The sequence below is a fragment of the Bactrocera oleae genome, chromosome 3 (genome assembly GCF_042242935.1).
Source record: "Bactrocera oleae isolate idBacOlea1 chromosome 3, idBacOlea1, whole genome shotgun sequence".
Taxonomy (NCBI): Eukaryota; Metazoa; Arthropoda; class Insecta; order Diptera; family Tephritidae; genus Bactrocera; species Bactrocera oleae.
This window is the reverse complement of record NC_091537.1, coordinates 88975316-89001186: the sequence shown is the minus strand read 5'-3', so window position 1 is coordinate 89001186 and position 25871 is coordinate 88975316. Positions and strand designations below refer to the sequence as shown.

Below are 25871 nucleotides of genomic sequence, written 5' to 3'. Positions count from 1 at the left end.
AAACAACAACAGCCAAAGTGGTATTACCTCATTAAAGAATATCAAACTCGAAGCACATATTTATTTCTAAGTCCACATCAAGAAAATGCAATCCCAGACTGTAAAATTTCTGAAAATTTTCTGAATCACATTGTTTTTTGAGTCACAGATATTTTCTTTGAAAGTTTACTTTTTCTCCAAAATGTTCTTAAATAGCACGAAAACTTTAACTACCCACTAAAATATGGATATTTGCTCCATACATATCGTTGGGTATTCACGTATTTACGTGTTTTTTATACCCTCCATATATGTATGTTGGCTTTTATGAGCTCTACTTTTATCGCGAGAGTCCTCTTAATTTGTGCGATCACAAGCTAAATACTCATTTAATGTCTCGTGTGTTGCAGCGAGAGATATTTTGCCATTGCTCTGCAACAGCAATTTTTCAGTCAATCAAAGTTTATTACGCTACAACGCCCTTTTTAAAGAAGCCAACTACTGCACACACGCGTAACTCCATTAATTTTCATTGACGTTTACTTTTTTTAATTAATCAACACCCTTTAGCAGGACAAATTGTGTAGCGTATTAATTTTTTAAAAGTGATACCACATTCGTACACTTGCAAAGTAAGGCTATGCACACAGTGCAGCGAGTAACGATGAGAGCAAAGTTGTGTATGCTCAAATATTAACTGATAAGAGTGTTAATATCCATTAAACAACTTTGAGCAGTTCCTCTTCTCCTGCTTTGTGTTCTACAGCACTGCTTGCATCTTCGCTTTACTATGCCTTAACCCTAAAGTGCTCATATGTGTATTAAAATACTCAAATACTCGTATTTAAGTGTGTTATATATGTTTATGAGTGCTTATTGGGATAGCATAAAATCTTTATGTGATATAAGTACACTGCCGTGTAGCTTTTTTCTTTCATTATGTTGACAGTTAATTTATTTGATACTTAATTTGATAATAAGGGTGAATGAGGGTTATTAAAATTTTGTTAACTTGTCTATTTTAATTGGATAATTAGAAGTCTTGTAGAATTACAAAAACTATTATGAATATGCTTCTTCTTCTTTTGATGGAACTCAGCTTCTGTTTTATAGGCTAATAATGACAAAATAAAATTTTGAGTATCTCTGAACAAATAAGATTAGGTTAGGGTTAAATAAAATTAGCTTGGGGTTAGAGACACTTGTGAATGAAAAGTGACTAAAGCAATAAAAAAACGGAAAGTTCTGTGGCCCCGAAGCTATAATATCCTTTACAAACAAAAAAGTTTCATACAAGAAAGTTTCGGTTACATTGTATGGCAACTATAGGCTATAGCGATCCGATCTAAACAAATTATTCAAAAATTGCATCGTTGATTTCAATTTAAATCCATGCCAAATTTCATGAAGATATGTTGTCATATATAAAAGTTTTCAATAGAAGGACTTGATTGTGATCGGTAAGTTTGCTCGCTGCTACATGCTACAGTGGTCCGATACCGTCGCTTCCAAGGATCAATACTAGGGTGGAGCGACAAAAAATTATATATATAATTATATTTTTAGATTATAATAAAAAAAATTTTTGGAAAAAAAAAATATTTAAGATCTAGAGGCGGCTTTAACTCGAAATTTACTTTAAAAATGTTAGAAAAATTTTTGTTTTTTTTTGCAAAAATTTCCTTTTTTATAATCTACAAATTTTACCCTCAGGCTAAGCGAAAAAAAAAAAATTCGCTCCACCCTAATCAATACCTCAAAAAGTAAGGGAGTACTTCGCGTATACATATACAGACAGACGGACAGGCAGACGGGCAAGGATAAATCGACTCAGCTCTTCCCGCTGATCATTTGTACCTATATATATTCTAGAGTCTCCAACGTTTCCTTCTGTGTGAAAATGAGAAAAAAATCACAGAAGCTTTTACGAGCTTCCAAAGCTCGAATAACTTCTTTTCTTACTGACTGAGAAAGTTCGAATGATTTTTAAAATGTGAAAAAGCGTCTAAGATACGCATAAAATAATGTTAGTCGTACTACTGAAAAAAATGTATATATCGCTGTTAAAAATCAACATTTTTGAACTTCAGAATATTTCTACTATTTTCGCAGGTCACCGATTGGGGCATCGAACAGTGTCGCTCACTGCATGTGCATATCAAAACGCCGCCACGCCTACGCGTCGATCCCGCCAGTGTGACATTGCAACGCGGAGATGCGCTGCGTGTGCGTTGCCTCTCCCCCGGCAATGACGACATTAAGCGCTACGCACAACTCGGTTACAGCTGGACACGTAACGGTGTACTCTTTCAATCGAATCCCGCCACAGTGATGTGGGAAGATCTTTATCCCGATGGGAGCATACTGAAAATTAACAACATACAGGTGAGAGAGCTTAAAGCACAAAGTGGAGAAGCTTTAAAGCTTACATAGTTTTTATAGTAGATACTTAAAAGCTTTTTTATATATTTTCCGTACACAAAACCCTTTTAAAGATATATATTTTTATTTTTAAATATATAAATTTTTTAATATATTTGCTGCTCTTTTGTTCACACAGAAATCCGCCGAGTACACATGCATTGTCTCCAACACTGTGCGGCCGGTATCGAAGAGCGTCTACATTACAGTTATCGACCGCAATGCGGTACGTGTGTGCCACAGCGACACGCTGTACGGTGTCCGTTGGCCGACAAGTGCACCAGGCGCCGCCATTGTTGCTGACTGTCCGCGCGGATTCGAGGGCCACTCGCGGCGCATTTGTGAAAGCCGCGATACGGGAAATTCGACATGGCTGTTACCCGATTTTTCGCTTTGCGTACATGATCAACTTTTGCTGATTTACAATAAGTTTCGTGCACTAAGCGCCGGCTACCAGCAGACCAACTCATCGGCTATACTGAAGGCCTGCTTCGCATATACGGCCAAGCGACATAAGCGGTTTCTACCCGGCGAGGCGGGCTTTCTCATCGATATGCTGCATGAGGTGAGTACTAAGTGCGAGAGTGCAGACGTTTTTGTTTTCGTGTGTTGTTATTGGTGACCTAAAATCTCCGCAAGTATAAAATGTGCGCTGCAAAATGTTCTGGGTAGTAAAAGCAATCGCTTTTTATATTTATTTAATGTGTGTCAAGCACACAACGGTATTGTTTGGCAAATGTTTACGTGCATTTTAAAACTGCATTCGGTATAAAAAGTGTCACGTAAACACCTTATGTGCTCTGTGCTGTGGTCGAGATAAAGCGTACGCCGCGTGTGACTTGTGAGTAAAGCGCTTTTTAAGACCTTTAAATATTGCATTGCAATGGTGATTCTTATTTATTTATGAAAATGTATAAAAATATTTATATTTCATAGGAAAAAAATTTCCGTTTTTTTTTCATAAAATACACAAGTTTCGGTGACGATACTTTTAATTTCTTATTTTTACTCGCTTTATGCTACTTTCCGCATTTCTTTTCGCGCTTTTTGTTATTATACGCTTGCAACATGTTGCTATAAAGTATAATAGTTTTGTACACCTAGCGGTTGTTTGTATTACCTAAAACTAATCGAGGTAAATATGGAGTTATAAATATATAAATGACCACGGTGACGAGAGAAGTTGAAATCTGGGTGATTGTCTGTCCTTCCGTCCGTCGGTCCGTACAAGCGATACTTTGAGTAAAAATTGAGATATCTTGCTGTAACTTGGTACATATATCCCTTGGCACTCAAGAGAGTTGGGTATTGCGCCCACATTTCGGTGAAAGCATATATCTCAGGACCTACTAGATTAATATCGACCAAATTTAGAATGTAGTATTATCTTGACATCCATCTGATTCTTTCACTTTCCAGTATGCAAATCGAGCACCTATGCATGTATAACTGTGCCACTTTATGATCAAAAATTGTTCAAATCGGACCAAAACTATTCAACCCACCATATATTGAATACGGGGACCCCAGTTCCTACAGCGAACATTTTATCGAAAATATCGGTCAATCTGTGAAATATTTTATATAAAGAAATAATAAGAGAATCATTTTCTGATAGTAATATGAATGTATGTCAAAAATGTGTTGAATCGGGTCAATAACTCCTTTAGGTCCCATATATCTAATATAGTATATCACATCTATCGGCATATAAGTAAGATATCTTCCCAAAATTTAATGAACTTTTAATATGGCTATATTTTAGTTTAATGCCAAAAATATATAAAATTGGTCTACAAATTACCACCATATACTATATATATTGATTTTCATTGTTCTAACAAACCTAATCACCTGAATGTATTTCCATGGCTTTGATCCTGGTAAGTTGCAATAGTATGAAATATTCGGTTACACCCGAACCTAGCTCTTCCTTACTTGTTTTTCTTATGTAATTTGTCACATGTGCCACTTTGTGCTCATTTTTCAAAATGGCACTCTAAGCGGGTAAAGTGGAATTTCCTTTGGTGAAAACCCATTACAATGGCAAACCAGCTAAATCAATTCGATTCGATGACTCACATGATTTTATGGTCATATATAATTTCATAATCGGATAACTGTTAACCAGCTGTAAAAGTAAACACTAGTGCTTGATATTTATGTATGGCATATTTTAGCAAATTACCATGAAAACTGAAACACTGAAACAGCGTTTAAAAATTCGTGAAAAATTATATTCAAACAAGTGTTCTGAGCGTATCGAATAACCCTCGGCAATGAGATAATGTAATATTAAATGATATTGTTGTTGTTGTAGCGGTTATTTAATTCCCGCTTGGGTGGTAACATTCAAGTTGGTTGTCGTTAAAATCATCTAACGGTAGGTACAGCCAAACAAAAGCTGCTCGGAGAGGAGTGCATTATGTTCCTCAACCGAAAGCATATAGGTATAGCTCACAATGTAGGTGTTCGACAGGAGCTACCGCGAGGTATCCTGTAATCGTAATCCAGTAAAAACCTGAAGCTTCCGCGTCTGCGTTTGACTACATCCATGCAACCATATCAGTGCTGCGTATTTACTGACCAATCGACCGATTACATTGATTATTTTAAGTAATCAAAATTGTTAATGGAATACGAACAATTCTGATTTGGCTCTCAAAACGATCTTAAGTTGAGAAGCAGTAGTTGTTTGCTGTGATTTTTTGTTGATATATATTTTGATATCCTTTGGTTGATATCTGTTGGTCACTGTACTGAGTCCGGAGTCTTTAAAACTACATTTCGTTGGTTTTTTAAACGACACATATGCTTCTCAATTAATAGTTGATTTTGTGAGAAACTTTTTAAGTCTAAAATACCCTTGGAGTTTAAGAATTTAATGTCGAAAGGCTGTTGTTAGAAAATCACTTTGTCTATAATCGTGATCCTCCGAATCCTTTACTACTTCGGTTGCTGTCTAGTAGTAAAAATTTTAGTTGAATGTTACTATAAAGATGAAGAACTTAAAAAAATGTTTATTTTAAATGTGAATAAGTAATAATAAGAAGCGCATACTTTGTGCAGCAGCATACCAAAAGCATTACAAACTAAAAATACAAGTATATTCCTTAGTTCCCATACATATACAAAGAAAGTGTTCATAAAAATATTTGCCAACTAAATATAAAAACGATTGTATTCACTTGCAATACCAACCATTTGCATTGCAAAAGCCGCACATTTGTTCAGGTGCAAGCCGGCCGCAACAACCACTGCCACATTTTAACTACAGCCACACTTGTGGCACGCAACCACTGCTTGAACATTTTGCCACAAACCAAACAGAAAGTGAATGCGCTAACGGTAGCATAGAATGGAATAGCAAAAGGAGCAGAAAAGCAAAAAGTCATATAAATAACAAAAGTGGCAGCTCATCTGAAAAGAAGCTCCCTTATAAGCCAACGAAGATCAGTAACAACATCATGCAGTTGCTTATAATAATGGTGCTCATGATGATGCTGCTGATGGCAATGCTGAAGAAGGCAATGCTGATAATGGTGAGCCTGCTGATGGCGGCGACAGTTTCCTTTACATAGTTCAGCAAGTGCAATTTTTCATTCTAATGCACACACGACCAATTCACAGCAACCACAAATTTTCGAACGTCTTCGCTTCCTGCATTTTCACATGTTCCATCAGGCAAACGGTGCATATGCCATATGTGCTCGCTCTTCAAGGTAGCAAATTATGGAAAAAATGCGTTTGCTTGCTGAGAAAAAAATCGTACTTTATTAGATTTCACTTTTGTCGGAAGTTATTTGCTCTTTCATACACAGCGACCACTTTCCTTTTTTCATGTGTGTGAGTTAGTGGGCCTTGAGCGCCCTTTTAACTGAGTTTTGCTGCAACTTTCGTGCAGGATGTGCCGTAAATGCAGGCAACTTCATGTGGAATAGTGAAACTAAGGCACTCAGAGAAAATATTCAATGTAAAGAAATATTTAAATAGCCCAGATTGCTAGATACTTCAGATATTAAACGAAAAATATGCTTAAAGATATATAGTAATCGGGAAATTTTGCTAAATTTAAAGCCCTAAAAGTATTTGGAGGAGTTGATCAATTAATTATATTTATATACTTGATATTTCCAGACTTTTAACTTTAGCATAACTATTGTACTAGCCTTTGACATTCAGACTTTTCACCTAGTGTCACGCCACTATGTGCTTAGCTTTATAATTGACCCATTACTTTTTTGAACTGAGATGATGAGTGACTTTGAAACTTCACATATAGCTTTGTTCGACTGGGTGATTAGCCTTATTTTCTCAAGGAAAGCATCATAGTTTTTGCAATAATTTTCAAAAATAAACTTTCCGAAAATCTCATCATAAAATGTATCATATATAAAATAATTTCTCGAAATAAACTTTTATTAAATTTCTCTCAGTGTACTCTTTCTGGCCTATGAATATTATCAAAGTCTACAACTTTCCTTCATTTCTTGCTTTTTTTTTTGACATTCACTTTGTATTCAAAATCTCTCTTGCTCTTTTCCAGGTCGATACGTATCTGCAGCTAAAGGGCACACAGCTCGAACGTGAGATGGCAGCCGAAATAATTTTGCACATTCTCGACAAAGTCATGCAAAATACACAATCACTTAATAGCCAACAGGTAAGCGCATTAAACTCGTCTATGACTTTCTTCAATTGCAATTTGTGAGCAGAAAACTTTAAACATTTAAAACACACATTTTCAACTGCAGAAAAAATGTTTTAAAACGCTTGCACGACAGCTATTTTAAATATTATATTAAAACTGAAGTAGCTATACAGCAAAAAGTATCCCCCTCAAGATTGTTTCCTATGTCGGACTGTTCAGAAAAATATGATAAAACATAGGTTATGTGAACTTAGCAGTTTTTTGTTGTACTGTTTTCATTTTTCACTACTAGCATTTCTGTTTCTGTTTCTAAATTGTATTTCTGTTTCTGATCATTTCAATTAATGCCTAAGCGCTTTATATAAAAAATCGGTAAAATTTCTGTTTCTGTTCACCAATTCTATTCTTGAGTTGAATTTCGGTTTCGGTTTATAATGCAAATCGTTAACATTTCTGTTTCTGTTCACCAATTATGTTTCTGAGTTGTATCTGTTACTTTTCATTGTTTCTGTTTTCAATAATTCTTTGGTACTTTATTTTAGAAGTATTATCAACACATAAACTGCTTCTTAAAAATTTTCTGCTTTTCTTCATACTCGTAATAAGCTTTATTTCGTTCTGTGCATGTTTTTATTCGAATTATGTTGATATGATTTCGTTTCCGTTCCGATTCGATTAATTTCAGTTTCTATTAATCAATTTAGTTAGAATATGTCTTTATTTTAGATTTTTATGAGAGTAAAGGAGTACCAGCTAGTTAAAAAATAATAAATGTTGCGATTCTGTTTCTGTTTCCCTTTTGAATTCTGTTTAAAACGCGTTTACAATAATAATACTTTCTATTTGTTTATATTTCGATTTGTGCATCCCGTTTCCATTAACTAATTTTCTCTGCTGTGAGTATTAATTAAAAATCTTCAAATCCTCTGTCACGTTCGTTATTGTCATTCAGAGTTTTATCTACGTTGTTTCAGAGAAATAAGTACACACTATTTTTATAACCTGGGTAGATACAGTCTGACTATACGCGAACTAGTCCCTCCCCTTTTGAGATATCGATCTGAAATTTTACACACGTCCTTCCCTTCTTAAGTAGCTGTTTATTTGTCGGAACCGCCGATAGCGGACCCCTATAGCATATAGCTGTCGTACAAACTGTCCAATCAAAATCAAGTCCTTGTAAGGAAAACTTCTTTATTTTAGAAGATATCGTCATGAAATTTCGCTTGGATTATTATCCAAAGCAGCGCTGAACTCTCCGAATAAATTGTTTATATCGGATCACTATAGCATATACCTGACATACAAACTGTCCAATCAAAATCAAGATATCTTCATGAAATTTGGAACATAGTTTTACCCAATACAGCGCTACAACCTCCAAACATACTATTTAGATCTGACCGCTATAGCATATAGCTGCTGTACAAACTGGCCGAACAAATCGAACTAAATATTTATTTATATCCTGTTATGCTGTAAGCAATGCACCTGTGAAGGGTATTATAGCTTCGGAGCAGCCAAAGTTGACATTTTCTCTTGTTTTTTGTATGAAAATTGTTTGGGTTTACCGGTCATCAGTTTTTAATGAACCCAGTCCATTAAAATAAATCATTTAATGAATTCGATCGAATTCGATCGAAAATGGAATTATTAAATTTTTGACAACATTTTAAAAGACCAAACACAATAATACGCATAAAAAGTAGAGTGTATTTCACGAACTATATGTAAAATAGTTTAGAAAAACCCTGATTTTCCTTCATTCCTCCTTTAACAAATAAAATATTAAAGGATTCGAAGTTTCTAAGCTTAAGGAAATTTGTTACTGTTACAAGCTCGTAAATACCTAAGATGTATTAGACACCTTAATATATACATATACATATATATACCACTGGATACATACACTCATATATACGCATATGCCGTTAAATTAGATTTCCTTCAATGAAGGCGCACAATCAAAAAACCAAGAAATAATCGCGTTACATCAAAGTCACGACAAGCAATTGCGCCGACATAACATCCGCATGAGAGCGGCAGCACAACAAAAACAAACACACCAAATTGAAGCAATCAACTGGCGACGGCAACAACAATGGCAATAAGAAACTGGAAGACTACGCTTTGACTAAAGCCAATAACTTGCGAAACTTTATTGGCAGTTTGGCAGCGTTGACGTCGAAAATCTTGCTCTGACGCATGCAATGACTTTTAACGCGCACAACAACAAGAACAACAACAACTACCAGTGCAACTGCAGCAACAATAGTAACGAGAGCGAAATGTCTGTAACGTGCGTGTACATCGACGGGGCGGGGGACGTGGCGTCAGTTACAGCAGCAGCAATTGTTGCTTTCGACTTTGCCTCATTGTTTGCAGCAAATTTAGAAGAAATCGTTGAGCGTTGCGCGCGATGCAATGGCATGTGGATAATGTGGCAAATGCACAGAGGAACGCGCATACGCGCTTACAGTATCGGCAAACGCGGCTCATGCCAATGCTTTGAGGGGAGGGGGGAGACATGTTGCATATTCAGCTCTATGTATTTTTTTATATTTATATGTTTGTATAGAATGTGTGTGTCTTGTCTATAATATACGTAATACAAATACCGGCAGATAGTTTGAAACTCGCTGTTTTCCATTTGGTTGCGCACCGCTCGCCGCGCCGAATTGCCATTTGTCGTTTTGTTGCACATGTCGTGGCATTCTATGTGAAAGCATGAAATTCACGCATACACATATGTATATTTATAGGTATGTTGCGCCGCATTTTAGTGATTGCATCGGCGCTTCTGTTTTCGATAGTTTGATCTACCAAACCATCTCTTTTCACTTCTGTTTCGGTGCCAAAGTTATTTTGATTTCCACTACAAGTTTAAATTTTTATTTATTATTCCGCAGCACTTCACTCGCTGTTGCCAATACACAGTTAGCTGATATGTAATTTTGCAACACACACCCAGTAGGAATTTTTTGTTTGTTTTAGTTTTGAGAAAATTTAAATTTTTAAAACAAAATAAGAAAATACAGCTATCAAATTGACATATTTGGGTTAATGCATATTTTGGCATAGAGTTGCCATCTACCAAAAAATTATAACATATAGTTATCAAATTGATATATTTGATGTACTCTGGTAATCTCTGATTTGATTATAAATTGCAGGTATCAAATTGATATATTCTGAAAATGCTTGATTTTTGCATATTTCTTCAAAGAATTTCCCTCTACCAGAAATGTATAAAATGACTCTGATATATACAGATTTTGTCTTAGAGTTGCCATCTAAACAAAATATTATAAAATACAGGTACCAATGTGATATATTCTGGAAAATTTTTATTTATGCATATTTTGACATAATGCTGCCACCTAGCAAAAACTAAAAGTGAGCAAAATATTCAGTTATTCATTGAGTGGTACTTGGTTAGAAAGAATGTCATTTTAAATTTATTATTATCATTAGATGTGATCTAAATAGGGGTACAAAGTTTCTGAAACAATAGTTGTTTCTTTTTTATTATTGTAGAAAAATATCTCGATCCACAAATATTCGCTAAGGAAAAATGTTTAATTTTTTTCACTTATTGCAATTTTTTGTTGGGTATGTTTATTACTTCATATACATTGAAAAGCACACGAGCGTGCATTTGTATAACCTATACATTTTTCGACATTCTTGTGAGTTACTACATATACACTACTATCTTCATAAGGGTGAGTCAAAAAAAAACTTTAAAAAATGGATTTTTTCACTTCTCAAAGCTTTTGAATATAAGTATTTTTGAATTGAAAAAATTCCCTACAAGGATTCGAAGTTTGCAAAATTGTATGCTAAACAGCACAAAAGCTATGCGATTTTAATGAAAACAATTTGGTTATATTATATTTCAAATGAAATTTTTTAATACTCACCAAGCACCTTTCAAAATTAGGCTAAAAATCCTGATTTGGAAGTATATTTTTTTCCCTGCATATATCTTTTTTTTAAGCCATAAATACGTTAATTTAATTTTTTTTGGCTCACCCTAATTTACATATATATAATGCACGTCTGCTATTTGTTGTCTCTGAACTATTGATTGTTCCAAAGCTTGTAAAAAATTTAAATTCAATTTAGTGCAACAATGATGCACGAATTGAACTAACAAACGAAAGCTTCTAACAATTTAATGCGTCGAGATTTGTACAATAGCATAGATTCAGGCGCGATTGCAATGTGCAGAACGAATAAATTCCAGCAATTTGGGAAAGATAGCAATTTGCTGTTTGTTGCGGTTGAAAATGCGTGACAGACATCTATAAGTATATATGTACAAGCATTGATTGGTTAATCGAAGGAGCGAGGATTTTAAATTTTGTTGTACAAAAAATTTAAAAAATATTTCTAAATTCGTTAATGGATGATTTTCGGAAATAGTTTTTAAGTGTTGCGCTCTAAATTTTTGCTATTAACTTAATATTGGAAAGCACTAGCAGAATTTATTAAATGAAAATTGGCGAGAATTGCTAAGTATTTTTGATAATCGGCTTTAGAATTGTAAAAGAAAATATATTTTTTTGAATTTTTATTTATTTATTTAGAAGGCTTCAATAATTTAGCACAATTTGTTATATTAAAGGAAACACCTAGTGTAAAAATCTTTTAGCAATATTTGTATTTAAGAAGCATTAAAATGCTTTTCTGCTTAACGTTTTTAACCTGCCAGAAAATAAATATTTTTCCAACGTTTTCTGCTAACATACAAATACATATTTTGCAAGAAAATAATCTTTTCTATTTTCATAAATACCATTTCACGGCTCATAAAGTCGTTCACACATTTAGTACTCTATTACTTGTGTGTAAAATGCATTTTCGATGTCGATATCAAGAGATTAAATATGAATTATGAGTAATAATTTTGTTTCAAGTTGCCTAGTACAGGGTTGTACCATAATAACTTAGCAAGAAAAGAAAGGGAACAAAGTTCAAAGCTTGCAAGAAAAACAGCCAGCAGACAGCTCACTAAACGAATCGAAGCAATAATTCAAATTTTGCTTATTGACTTAAAGTATTGGCTTTGTGAAATGCTGAGTAGAGCTTTAAGAGGAGGAGGTATTTTGCGAGTACGCCAACACATGAACAAAAGCGTGCAAACATAAAAGCCGAAGAGTCATAAAGAAACAAATTTTAAACATCAAAAAATTCTAAATAAAAAAACAGATAAATTTTAACCTAATGTGAGAGGCAAAAGCAGTATTGGCTTTAATAATAAATATAGTCTTTGACTTTGACCTAATTTTGCATGCAAATAAATTGTGATAACTTTTTCTAGTCTCAATTAAAAATAAATTTGTCAAAAACGTCAATCTATTTGCCTTTATTTATTTATTGCATCATTCGATCAATTTGTTTGCTTAATTTATGACCAACAAATTGACAGCTCAGCATAATATGCAGAGACGCATGCGGACAATAACAATCTACAGTTTATCTGTGCTACCAATATCCGCTCTGCCAAATCAGGCTTGACATTGACATGTAAATTACATGGTGCTTAATTTCTGTATCATCTTATTTATAACGTTTAAGTATTTCATGTTCATGCGGATTTATTTGTTGACTTTTTGACTGAGCTAAACTTAGCCAATTTATTACAGTTCAGTCGGCAGGAAAATATATTGACAAACATACATAAGTTATAGACATAAAATTTCATGAAATTTCCCATGCTTAAGATTTTGCTAAGACAAATTTATATTTATTTTTAGAAGATATACATATTTGATTTTGTTAAAAACAATGTGCTTATGTATGAAATCAAATGGAAAGATGAAATAATATATTTTGCGAAATTTCCAAGTTACTTACGATAAAGACTGATTTCATGCTTGTTAGCTGCTCATCTTTTTACAAATATAAAAGCAATTTATTATATCTAAATACTATGCCTGTCTGACTATATATATTATAATTGTCAGAGGGTAAAGTAATGGCTACAACTCTGTCTAAATTTTTAATTCAAAATATTATTACTTTCAGAGGATAAAGTAGTGGCTACAAATCTTTATAAATTTTCACTGCAGCATTTTGTATTCAAAACGAAAGCGTTAATTTATAGTTTATGGCGACTTAAGAAAAATATATTCTTATATTAATTTTATCACAAAGTTTGTAAGACACAGAAGGAAACGTCGAATATGCCATAAAGGATTGTCTGTATGTCTTCCCCCTGCGGGTAGGGGTAAGAATTTACCCGCGGTAAAGCATACCTGTCGTAAGAGGCGACTAAAAGCCAAATGCACTATGACTGTTAATTTATTTTGCCCAGAATTATCAGCATAGTAAATGATGTCAGAAATAGTGCTATAATACTCAGCTTGAACTGATATTATAGACTTTAAATGAAATCCCAAATAAAAATGCATTTGAAGTTCAAGCGACAAATGTCACCAGTCATTGAGTAATGGGTTGCTCCACTGGCCACGGGGAGCAGAAAGCCCTTGGACTTCGGTCAAATCAGCTCATTGGGTTATGGCCCCTTTGGGGAGATTCGTGGTGGCTGTGGTTGAAACCTAAATGCAGGAAGAACTCACGTAAATCAACAACGAGAGTTGTCTGTATGTCTGTATAAACAAGTCAACGCCTGCATAAAAGATATTTGTTTCTTTACTAAGTCACCTTTATTTGGTTTGAAAGTTGTTTATATCAAGCGACATGTTGCTAGAAAGAACTTGAAAAACGTTTTCCCTTCAATGTAAACGGTTTAAAGATTATTCAAAGGAAAATATCCAATACTCGGTTAATACGGCGTCATTTCCGGTAGTTCCTCGGACAGCAGCGTTGACAGCAGAATTTCTGACAGGATCATCAAAAGTTAAAAGAAAAAAATAATTGTTTGTATTAAGACTATTAACTAGGTATAGAGATGGAGAAAAAACAATAAAGTGCTTTTACAAAAACATGCAAATTTGGGTGAAAATTTTTCGAGGTTTTTTAGTTTCTTAAATAGTTGTAATTGAACAAAAAAATCCTCCTCGACACGAAATTATATCTCAAAGTGTAAAGTGTGTGAAATTAAATTAAGATCGGTTGAGTAGTTCGTGCGAAATCTTGACAATCGACTTTGAAAGATTTGAGAAAAACGCGTTTAAAGTTTCATGTGATTATATAGCTAACCTCGAGCGTGCAACAATTCAAAGCTGTGTCTCCAAAACTATTACTGTTACTATTATTGTTATTTGAGAATTTAGGACGATATTCTGAGATGTTATAGAATTAAATGAAACAATAAACAAAATTTTTTTTTGAAGCCATGATGCCCTGGTAACCCCTTAGACAATCGTAAACATCAACAGCTTTCGCATAACACTTGATGTGATACCGGACAATTCTCACAGACTCGCACAGACGCGTTAAAAAGTTGAAGAAATAAGTCTGCGAAACTGTTAACTTGCTACACTAAGCTTGACTTCACCTTAACTTAATCTAAATTAATCTAGATTAATTTCTCTTAATTAAGCTTAACTTAACTTAATGTGGTTTCGATATTCTTACTATTTCAGCTATTTATAATACTTTGTAGCAAATTTAAAAAATTAAAGCGGCCTAAGCGCCAAAAAATCCTTCACAACTACTCAAGAGATTTTCAGTTTAAACTTAGTAAGAAAGGCGTATCAATATTTTCCTCCTTCTACAGCCACAGCGCTAAAAATTTACCAACTTGCTGGTTTGTGCTATTGAGATTTACATTTTATATATATACAACAAAACTAACAATTAAACGTAACCTAAATTCTTGAAAATACCAAAACTTTACCATAACCAAACCAAACTCAGCGCACTTTAGCCTGCACTGAGTTGGAAAAAACGTAACCTAGCCACACTTCACTCAACACAAAATAACGAAACTGAAATCAAAATTACAAAAACTCACTTACAACTCGGATTTGTGGCGCAAGCCCCGAAACCAATCTGTCTTCAACTTAATTTCCCAAGTTAGATTGTGACTGGTGTGCCACAGTAAATCACTCACGTCAGCAATGCTGCCACTCAATAAAGTAAACTCTACACGTAATTTAATTATGTACGTCTTCAACACAACACTGGCGATTACCTTTCACTTAACTTGCTTATACACGTATTTACAGTTTGTTTTTTTTTCACTCACTCACTCGTGTTTCACTTTTCAATTTCACTTGCAGCAAATTAAAAAATTGCAACTCTTAACACAATCCGCAGCGTTGAACCGTGAAACAATTGCAGCATCTCAATTAGCAACATCAACATCATCCACGTCAGCAGCAGCTGCGGCAGCGGCAGCAGCAGCAACAGCCGACAATAGTGCCATATCATCAGCATCCGCAGCCGGCGCTTCAGCTTCAGCGACAACAACACAAACAGAAATTACTTCAGGCGCGGCAACAGCTGGTGGTAATGCCATGTCACCGGCACGCTCCTCCGCCACCGCAGCGAATTCGGCGCTGGCAACACTACTGCGCAACGATGCCGCCACTGTTGGTGGTGGCGGTGGTAGTGGCAGTGGCAATGGCAATGCTGTTGCTGGCAGCAGCATTCTCACGGTCGATGAGGATTCACTGTCGTTGGATCGTCTAAACTCGCTGCGCATCTATATGACTTCGGTGAAAACGTTGCCGTTTAATTTGAGGATCTACGGGTAAGTGTGCAAACAATGTGTTGGCCCGTGTTCGTACTTTGTAAGGAACGTGTGGAGTGTGGCAAACGCCACTTTGTGTGGGTTTGGTTATAGTAATAGCGCTAGCTTTGGAAAATTTAAGAAATCAAGCAGCAAAAAGTAGATGCCACAAAGTGCAATTACTTTGCAACGTTAAGCGAAATTTAGTGTGGCAGCACCGACACACACAGATATTCATCTTATATAAGTATATATAATACGAAGGCACACAGTTAAGGTTTGGCGGATTACTTAGTTGAGTTGAATGTCTTATTGTTTGTTGGGAATTGTGGTTAGCCTTGGGGTTTATGCAAGCCTTGAATATGTGGTAGTTGGGGGTACAGCTGGATTTTTAGAGATTTGCAATACCAAACGATTTTTTAGAAGATTAAAAATATAAGCCTGTAAAGTAATGAGATGGTGATAGATACATACAATTCCGTTAGAGTCGAATTTAAAAATATATTAAAATTTATTTTGAAAGACTAAAAAAAAATTAATTACTATACAGTAAGAAGGGATAATACAGTTAAGAATTAAATGGATAGAATCTTGGATTAAAAAATTTAATTTTTGATTGGCACGTGAGCTAAAAGCAGTTAACTTAAAAACATTAGAATTTTAGAGATTTTGTGTATACGAAAGCTGCTTCAACAAGCCCCGGCATCTATTCATAATTTTTTGAATTTCAATCTTTTTATCACGCAACATCTTGCGCAGAATATAGTAATTTATTTACCTAACGGTTGTTTCTAACACCCAAAACCAATATTGATCTAGATCTAGATTTATATACATATATATATAAATAATGGAGAAGACGAGACGCCTTGAATTCCGGCTGCCTGTCCGTCTGCTCACCTATTCGTCCAAGCGATAACTTCAATAAAAATTTAGGTATCTTGATGAATATTGATACACGTGTTCCTTGACACTTAGATTGGTTTGTTGCAAATGCACAAAACACTCTACAAAATATCGAGAATCGAAAAAAATTGGACCAAAATCACGCCATTCGCTCTGATTCTTACGAATGTTATATTTATATTATTATTTATATTTATTCACAACTTTTCATTTAATAAAATTTAAATTTCAATAACTTTTTTCACCTTGCAGTAAATAAATTAAAAATAAAGATATTAAAATAAAGTTTTCCGCAAATATTAGTTTCGAATTGTGACACCTATAATAAAAAATGCTTGAAATTAGACAATCACTTTTCAAGCCTCAGTGTCTACCTAAGAGGCAATACTTAATTTTTGCAGAAAATATCAGTTACTCGTTGAGTTACATTAATGAAATCTTAGGAGAATATTTTTTCACTACTAATGTGCCTGTGTGTCTAATATGGGCAAAATTGGTTCAATATTTCTACTAGCTCCCATATACCCAATATATAAGGTTTCGAACTTCCGGCTGCCTTTATTCTGCATATATTAACATATCGATTGATATGTGAGTTATCTTAAAGAAATTCAGAGCATATCTCTTTCTAATGACAGTGTGTTCTTGTGCTTAAAATGAATAAAATCGCATCAATACTTCCCTTAGCTAACACATACCTAATTTATTATTTTTAAAACTTCCGCTTGACTTTATACAATATATATAGGTCAGCCTGTGAAATATCTTAATGAAATGCAGAGCGCATATTTTCTTGTTTATAATATGCGCTGGCGCCAAAAATTTGTTAAACTCTGTTCAGTATTTCCATACGTAATATATATTTTCAAAATTCGGTGAACATATTATATAAACTTGCATATGCTAAAGCTTGTTTCGGAAAAGGGGGAAATCGGTGCATAAATTACTCTATCCTTCATATAACCAATACTTGTATAATTAACATTGTTATTCGGGGGATTTCTTTGCCGAATACATCGCTCTAATTTAGTGTACATATATTAAGATTTTCAATCATTCGGCTGATTTTTTGCCAAAAATATAGCTAAATTTGTGATTATTTTAATAAAATGCCACAAATTTGCTCTGTCGCAAAAAATCCTAATGAAATCGGCTCAGTATTTGTTCTGGTCACCTTATCACCGGTTGGCTGTATATCATATGTACCGGTAAATATGTGAGATATTTTTGTAAAATTATGTAATCTTGCTTAAACTAGAGTAGGGTCCCGAAATGGGTGAAACCGGTCGATGAATTACCCTGGCCCCCATATACTACCTATAATAATTATCATTATTTTGGTGGACTCTGTATCGAAAATGTCGATAAAATTTTTAGTAATATTAATAAAATTAAGTGGAAATATAACCTCGAGTGTGCTTTAGTTTTATATCAGTGCCGATCTGCTCCTAGCCATTATACCTGATATATCGTATAGTAAATGTAAAATCCGATTTCTCGGCTTGACTTTATATATTTTATATAAGTGAATATGCTCCATATTTTAATGAAATTAAGTGCACAATAACTCATTATACTCATACAAACACAATGAGTCATGCTGCTTGTTTCGCTGAAACGAAATGTAGAACTTTTTTATCTCAAAATTTTTAATTCTTTGATATAAAAGGAATAGCCAACATTTCGTGACTGCCACTCAAAGCAAAATTAATAAAAACTGTAGAAAAATTTCGCATTTTAAACTAATTATTATTTCTCTTTCGCATTTTTCGCTTCTTGTCCACAGCGATGATTTGTTCGCGGATCAACTTTACATGGACATCGGACTCTCCAATCGGCTGCTCAACATAATGGCCAACTCGACGATATTCGCATCGGTTATCTCGTATAAAAATTTAAAAAGTTTTCTACCAAAAACTTACTACACACGCGGCAGGTAAGTTGCACAAGAGCGCTCAGTTAGCTAGTTGCCATAGAAGAATATGAACTGAAGAGATGAAGTTGTGTGAAATGAACGTAGTAATGACCGAAAGTTAGCAAAATGTCTTCAAACTTTGGCTTTAAGCTTTTAATTTCATGACAGCAATTTGGTAGTTTTGAAATTATTCGAAAGTAAAGTAAAATGGAAAGTTTTTTCTACGCACAAAGCGATATGACAATTCATTAGTGAAAGTAAGTAAGGTGAATTGAAGCAAATGTGCGTAACAATTACCGTTAGACGTTGATATATTATATATGTGCATAAATGGTCGACTTTTGTGCACAAACAGAGCAAACAGATTTCTAAAAAAATTTTTTCCCATAAAATACCGCAACCAATTTTATGCACAAACATACAAATAGAGGTGTGTGTATATTAGGGTGTCCATTGTTTCATAAGTAGATTTTTTGTTGCAGATGCTCTTTAAAATTGCAGTTGTTGCCCTAAAAGTATGGATCTAATGTAAACAAACTCTTCATTTTCAATTTAAACCGTGCCCAAATCATGTTACTTTTTTCATGTATATAACAAAGGATTTTTGATATTTTGCTTTAAAAATTAAAAATACAATTTAAAAAAGTAAAATTCTACTTTTAAATTTTTTGCGCAAAAAAAAAGGTTTTTTATTCATAAAACTACTCTTTTAAAAGATATACACAGTTAAAAGGTATGGATTAAATGTGCTGGATATAGTACACCATGTGGTATGAACAACACAGAATGTATGAAGCACTTGTATGAATGCTCAGGTTATTCAATGTTAAATTTAACTGCATTTTAAAGGTTTATAGAAGTTAGGTAGGATAATTTTTGTAAGGTAAAAACTGAAACTTCGTTAGCAAAAAAAAAGTCAACTTGGGAACTAACGGATACCCTTATATAAATATATATAACCACTTGGCTGCAGTATGAACAAGTCTGCTCAAATATCAATAAATATGCCATACCAGTTAATATATATTTTATATCTTCTCATTGCACTCCATGTTTGTGGTGCTTTTGTTGTTGTTTTTCATGCGCTCTCCCAAGAGTTGCCACTGATTAAAAAGTTTTGTCCGAACACAAGCGCGCCCAAACGATCATAGCCTGCCTGCTTTAAGTTTTTGACAGTCTCTATGAAAACTTTCAACTTTCGCCAAACTAAGTGCCACTACAACAACTACAACTACAACATGCAGAATAAATTTGATTTTATTGATTTTCCATGGGGTAATGCGATAGCCAAATGACTTAAACTTGTGCGCATAACTTTATAAAAGCGATTGAGTAGGAACATCAGCATGAAATTTATTTAAACTACGAGAAGAAGTGCAGCTAAGAAAAAACAAAAACAATTTTAAAATTTTCAAATTTAAGTAAACGACCACTCTGCTGTGCACAGCATTAGCATTGTGCCGGAAAGTGGCTCAGTTAATGACTGAGTAGCATGTATGTCCGTGTATATATATGTAGCGAAAAGTGCAGTTTCAAAAGTGATTGCAAGCGTTTAGCGCTCACAGCGAAGTCTCCAATTTTTATAATTTTTAATGTCTAAAAGTTGCGTGGAATTTTGTGAACGTAAATAGTTTTACTTTTTGGTAGACATATTTAGCAGCAGGTTACAATTTATATTGTTTATTCATTTATCGTAAAAAGTAAGAGAAGACAGAGATTATTTAAAATTACTTATTTGATACATTCAGCGTGGTCACATAGTATGAAGTGAACACAAGCGTACGTACAGGGTTGTCATCTCCCATTTAGATATATAAATTTTGACTGTCATAATGCTTTTCATTGAAAATCGTCATTCAGTTTTGCGATAAGAGACTAGGAAGGGCGAACTAATTAGAAATTTGTCTATATTTGGAAAACAGAAGATCCAATCGAATTCCATGAATGAACTCAGAGAAACTGGGTACTTAGATGACTCGAGCCTCGGCACTCTGGAATACTAGTACACTTTGACTTCTTTCCGAAATACTTGGATTGCCTGGCTGTCGCTTCTCTGCTCACATACCTGCGAGGGAGGCATGGTAAGGTAGGACTCGCTGGAGAAGAGATATGGTGATCTTTTTTATTGATGATTTAAAGTTTGCGGGAAGGTTTGGGGGAGAAGTAAACTTTCCTTCAGCTTCAGCTTTAAGCTTCCTGACCACAGCAGCATCTTCCAGGCAGAGGTAGCTGCCGTAAAGGCAACAGTAGATCTACTGCTCCGGAGCACAGCTTCTTTCAAGTGGTTACTATACACTCTGATAGTACTGCAACGATATTAGTCTTTAATTCGCGTTATTGCAAGAAACTGTAAGGCTGATGACAGCTCCTTCAGTCTTAAGAACTGCGGAATGAGAACGTCAACTCAGATTAGCTTAGCAATCGTTGGTCAACTACCAGCAACTATGCAGTTGCAAGGTCTTTCTAGCTCAGGGTAAATCGTAAGAGGTCTAGGAGGTGTATGGAAGAAAACGACATACTCCTCGAATGTCTCGCTTTTGCCAGATCAAGGCAAAAGCACCACGAATCTCATACTCTTGGAAATCCATGTGAAATAGCACATGGTTTCTTCAAGTGTTTAAATGGAACACTTTTCCATTTGTCGGAATATCTTCAAGAATCTCCGAAGAAATCCCTCAGTTTTTGAGATATCTATCTGAAATTTTGTATACGTCCTTTTCTTCCCCAGAAACTGCCCGAACTACTATAGCATATAGCTCCCATACAAACTGATCGATCAAAATAAAGCTCTTTTGTGGAAACTTTTCATTTGTGTAGGGTATTCTAGCTTCGGTGTTACCTAAGTTACCGTTTTTTCTTATTTAAAATCAAAAATAACCTAATACTATATCATTTATGAATACCTACATATGTATATGTATGAGGAGTGGAGTTTAAAATATCGCTATACCAGTATATTTACCATATCTTCATATTCTGCATATTGAAAATTTGGTTTTGCCTTTGCAATTTCAATAGAAATTGTAATCAACAAAAATTGAGTAACAAAAGGCCCTATCAACATTTTTTATAACGAAAAAAAGGCTAGCATTTTTCAGCACAAAAAATTCCGATGCTTCAGTCAACCCACAAATATTGCATTAATCTACAAAAAAATATCTAGACAACTCAAATCAATCTAGTCATTGGAAGCGCATTTGCCAATTTGAAGCCACAAAATTAACGCTAATCAGTAAACGTAATCAACCAGGCGCGCAACCCAGCAGCCACGCAGGCAATCAACCAATGCGATCCGAAAACAGAGACACATCAAATCAAGCAAAAGCAGAGCGAGTGGAGCACACACACACATACACACATGCTTGCGAATAAATCAAAACGAAAAACTTTTAACGCATTATGCAAAGCTTTTTGTTGTTGTTGACTTTTTATGGCAACGTCAATCTGCAACAGCGCTGCATACAAAATGCTTACAATTATTTTTGCCACGCAAATGCGAGCGGATTTTATACAAGTATTGAATTTTGTGCGCGACGAATATAATTTGCCAGAATTCACCGTTATTTCACTGCGTGCCAGCTATCAGTGCACTGTAAGGCTGCAGGCAGGCAAGCAGCCCTCGAACGATGGCTGATATTCAGCTGATGAAAGGGAGAGATATGAATTTGCTGCTAGATGCAAATGGATTGATATACAGGCATACATACAAACGTACATATGTATGTATATACTGTATATATATATACATATAATATATATATAGTCTATGTCCTGTGCGTACTGCGGTCATGCAGAAATCGGTTACGTAAATAATGCTTTTCACTGCATTAAGAAGGAAAATTATTATGGAATTGCTGAAATTGCGAACTTTTTAATTTTTGGGGAATTTTCGAAGCTTTTCATGCATTTTGCAAATTACCACATGCGCACAAACACATATGTATACATAAAAACATACATCCTTACATACATTGTAAATATGCTCATATCACGTAACGCACAAAAATGTATATCTTATTGCTGCTTTTGCATTTTTGTGTTAATTAAGTTGTTTTTGTATGCTGCAGCAACCCCAACTTGTTGTATAAGCAATGCGGATAGTAACTAAGCGACCATTTAGTATATGCAGTCTGCAGCTCTATATATGCGATCGTTAGTTAGTTGGGAATTTTATTTAGGAAAGCACGAAATCACTTAACAGTTATGTTTACTAAGCGATTAGATGGAAATTTCGTGAAAAGCAAATAAAGCAAATTTTTCTGGTTGCATGTATGTATATATGGTGGTAAATTTCGGTTATTTCTGGACGAGTTATACAATCCGTTTATATTGGAAGCTATATCCTATAGTAGTCCAATCTGTACAATATATTCGGAGATTGTAGCGTTGCCTGAGACCATAATGCATGTCACATTGCCTGAAGATATATTTTCAAATAAAAAAGTTTTCGAAACTTGATTTTTATCCTTCAGTTTGTATCGAAGAAAAGGATGTGTGCAAAATTTCCCACCGATATCTTTACAAATTAAGGGAATAGTTCACGTAGATACTGACAAATAGATGTAGTCTCGCAAACTTAACACACCCTATTCAGGGTATAATTAAGGCTTTGCTCTATCGTTTTATATTAATAGTAAGGGTGAAACTGAAAATAATGGTCCACGGAATAAGGAAGTACGTATACACTTGTTTACTCTTATTTCCACGGAAAAATTGGTTTGTATATTTATTTTTTTTCTGAATGGTTCTTTGAACTACTTGTATAACTTAAACCAAACTTTATTTAAAAGGTTGCCACCCGTTTAAATTTTTGTATTGTACATAAGCAAATTATTACGATAAGCATTTATTACGATGTGGGTGTAAAACTAAAGGGAGTTAAGCTTACTTAAAGTTTAAAATATTTTAGGAAAGCGTTGCCACATGTTTGACATTTGTGTTCTTTCGTGTTAATATTATATAATATTTCAAAATTTAACAGGTTAAAGAAAATTTCCAGCTAAGCCATTGAAAAAGCTGACACCAGTTATTTTAAAAGGTTACCATCCGTTAAAAATTTTTTTTAATAAATATTTCAATTAAAAATATTATTAAGACGTGGATGTCAAACTAAAGATATTTAAAAATACTTGAAGTTGGAATTATTGCTAGAAAAGGTTGCCACATGTTTAAAAAAAATTAAAATATAAGTATAAATAATATTTTAAACTTTATTAAGCTAAGAAAAGCTTATGGCGGTCTCATCGAGGACCATATTTTTTATGGTAAAAATATTATTACGACGTTGGTGTCAAACTAAAGAAAGTTCAGCATGTTTAGGTAGGTAGAGTGGCTGTCTTACGACGCCTGTTGAAAGTTGAAAATATTGTAAGAAAAAAAATTTTCTGGCAGAGCCATTGAGAAAAATTAACACCAATTAATTAATTTTCTTTTTTCGATTCAACATATATTATATAAATTACATGAGTTTAGAAATATTTGTCAAAACTATTTTCAAAAAAAGTTGCCTAATTTATTTTTAATTTAATCTAAACAAATTGATGAGATAAACACAATTTTACTTTATGTAGATTTTTTAACTAATAAACTTCTTACTTTTCATGTGGTTGCAGTATTTTCGCATTAAAAAAATATTTTTTCAATAAACTAAGCATACAGCTATTAAAGCCTTCTCTAACAACTCTTAATTATTATTCGAGTATTTTAATTCCACCGTGACAAATGTAATCGAATATGATCAAAATAAAATTGCAACCATTCTTAAAAAATCCGTATACATTGAGCTTATCTATAAATGTGGCCCATGTAAAATTAAAAAGTAAATTCTATTAGCAAATAACTTAGAGTCAGAATTATCAATGTTATAATAAAAGCCATCTGTCATCCAAAGAAAGACCAAATAAAAAAATTATCTAGAGAATTTCGCATTTTGTAAATAGTACAAATATATTTTGCAACAAAAAAATTATATATTCATTATATATACGTAAAATATTGTGCTATGGACTTAAAAATTGTTAACCGAAACTATTAACATTAAAAAAGCTTCATGACACAAATTCTTGAAATATTTTAAAATTAAAATTTTAGATACAATACCCGAATATTTCCGATATATACCAACGACATCAATTTATAAATATCGTACTCATATACTCGTATATGGACAGTGCAATGACAAGTAAAGACAAATTTTAAATATATTGAAATACTGCACGTAAATTGCACCACACCAAATAGAACATGAATTTACAACATTAGAAATATTTATTTGAAACATATGCTTTTATTAAAACACGTCCTTTTCCTCAATTTGCCCTACAGTGACCCCAAAGAGTCCGATTACATTCTGGCTTCACGCATACTACAAACATGGCTCTTCCAATCGAACCGCTCCAACGATAATTTACGAGAACCATTCGATTTACCATTCGAGGCCGGCCATGTGGAGATCATATTTCAGCACGAAGTTGCACCAAAGGATGGCGATTGGGTGGCCGTGTGTGGGTAAGTTATGTAACATTAAAAATTTATTTCAGTTGCCGGCAATTTAAGATTTATATTTTAATATACAGTAATATACAGCTACAAAGAAAAACATTATTAAAATATGGGTATCGCATTAAAGATTAGGAAGGGTTTTAGTTGAACATATTTTTAACAAATATAGCCATCCTTTAAAACTTTTTTCAATAAAAAATTCAAAAATTTAAAGGATTATGAGTATGGAAAAATATATATTGATATCACAATATGACATAAATCGAAACCGACTAAAATAGTTATATCCACATTCTTGTAAAAAACATGCGTGGAAATTTTGTAAATTTTTTTTTTATTTGTTTTTGGAAAGCACATTTTATTTTATAAGCAATAAAAGTAATTTACATTTACAGAACTTAATGTACTTTAATAATCGTTGATTTATTTAGAAAAATTTTGTATTTACTTGATCTCGTAGCCAGTCTCCAGGTGGTCCTTCGAAAAAAATTGGCTAGAGGTGAAGCAGACTTTCCTGCTTAAAATTATTTCAAGTTAAAAATTCCAAAAAAAATATTATTGCTATAGATAAGTACAGATAATGATCGAATGACTAGTTTGATTTTTGCCGAAATGGTGGCTTCTAAAAACAATTCTTCGATATTTCTCAAGTGATATGGTTTTGTGAGAATTTCAAGTCGATCGCCGTTTGGAATAAAATTTTCTTCACAGACTCTGAAGACACCTTTCGATAAAAGTGCGTTTAAAATTTTGGGACCCGATTACTCTATGTTAAAAAATTCTTAAAAATGAGCTCATATCTCAAAAGTACTGCCCAAATCAACTTCACGGAGAATATTTTCAAATATATC

At 33.8% G+C, this 25871-nt stretch overlaps 1 protein-coding gene across 1 annotated transcript in view; it reads left to right on the top strand.

Moving 5' to 3' along the window:
- Positions 1 to 25871, top strand: part of LOC106614816 (streptococcal hemagglutinin) — a 411732-nt gene that overhangs the window by 340907 nt on the left and 44954 nt on the right. The window contains exons 12-17 of the mRNA XM_070107173.1: positions 2092 to 2364; positions 2540 to 2965; positions 6947 to 7063; positions 15247 to 15719; positions 18391 to 18540; positions 24844 to 25026. Of these exons, the coding sequence (XP_069963274.1) occupies positions 2092 to 2364; positions 2540 to 2965; positions 6947 to 7063; positions 15247 to 15719; positions 18391 to 18540; positions 24844 to 25026 (1622 nt within the window). The remainder of the gene's footprint in view (positions 1 to 2091; positions 2365 to 2539; positions 2966 to 6946; positions 7064 to 15246; positions 15720 to 18390; positions 18541 to 24843; positions 25027 to 25871) is intronic.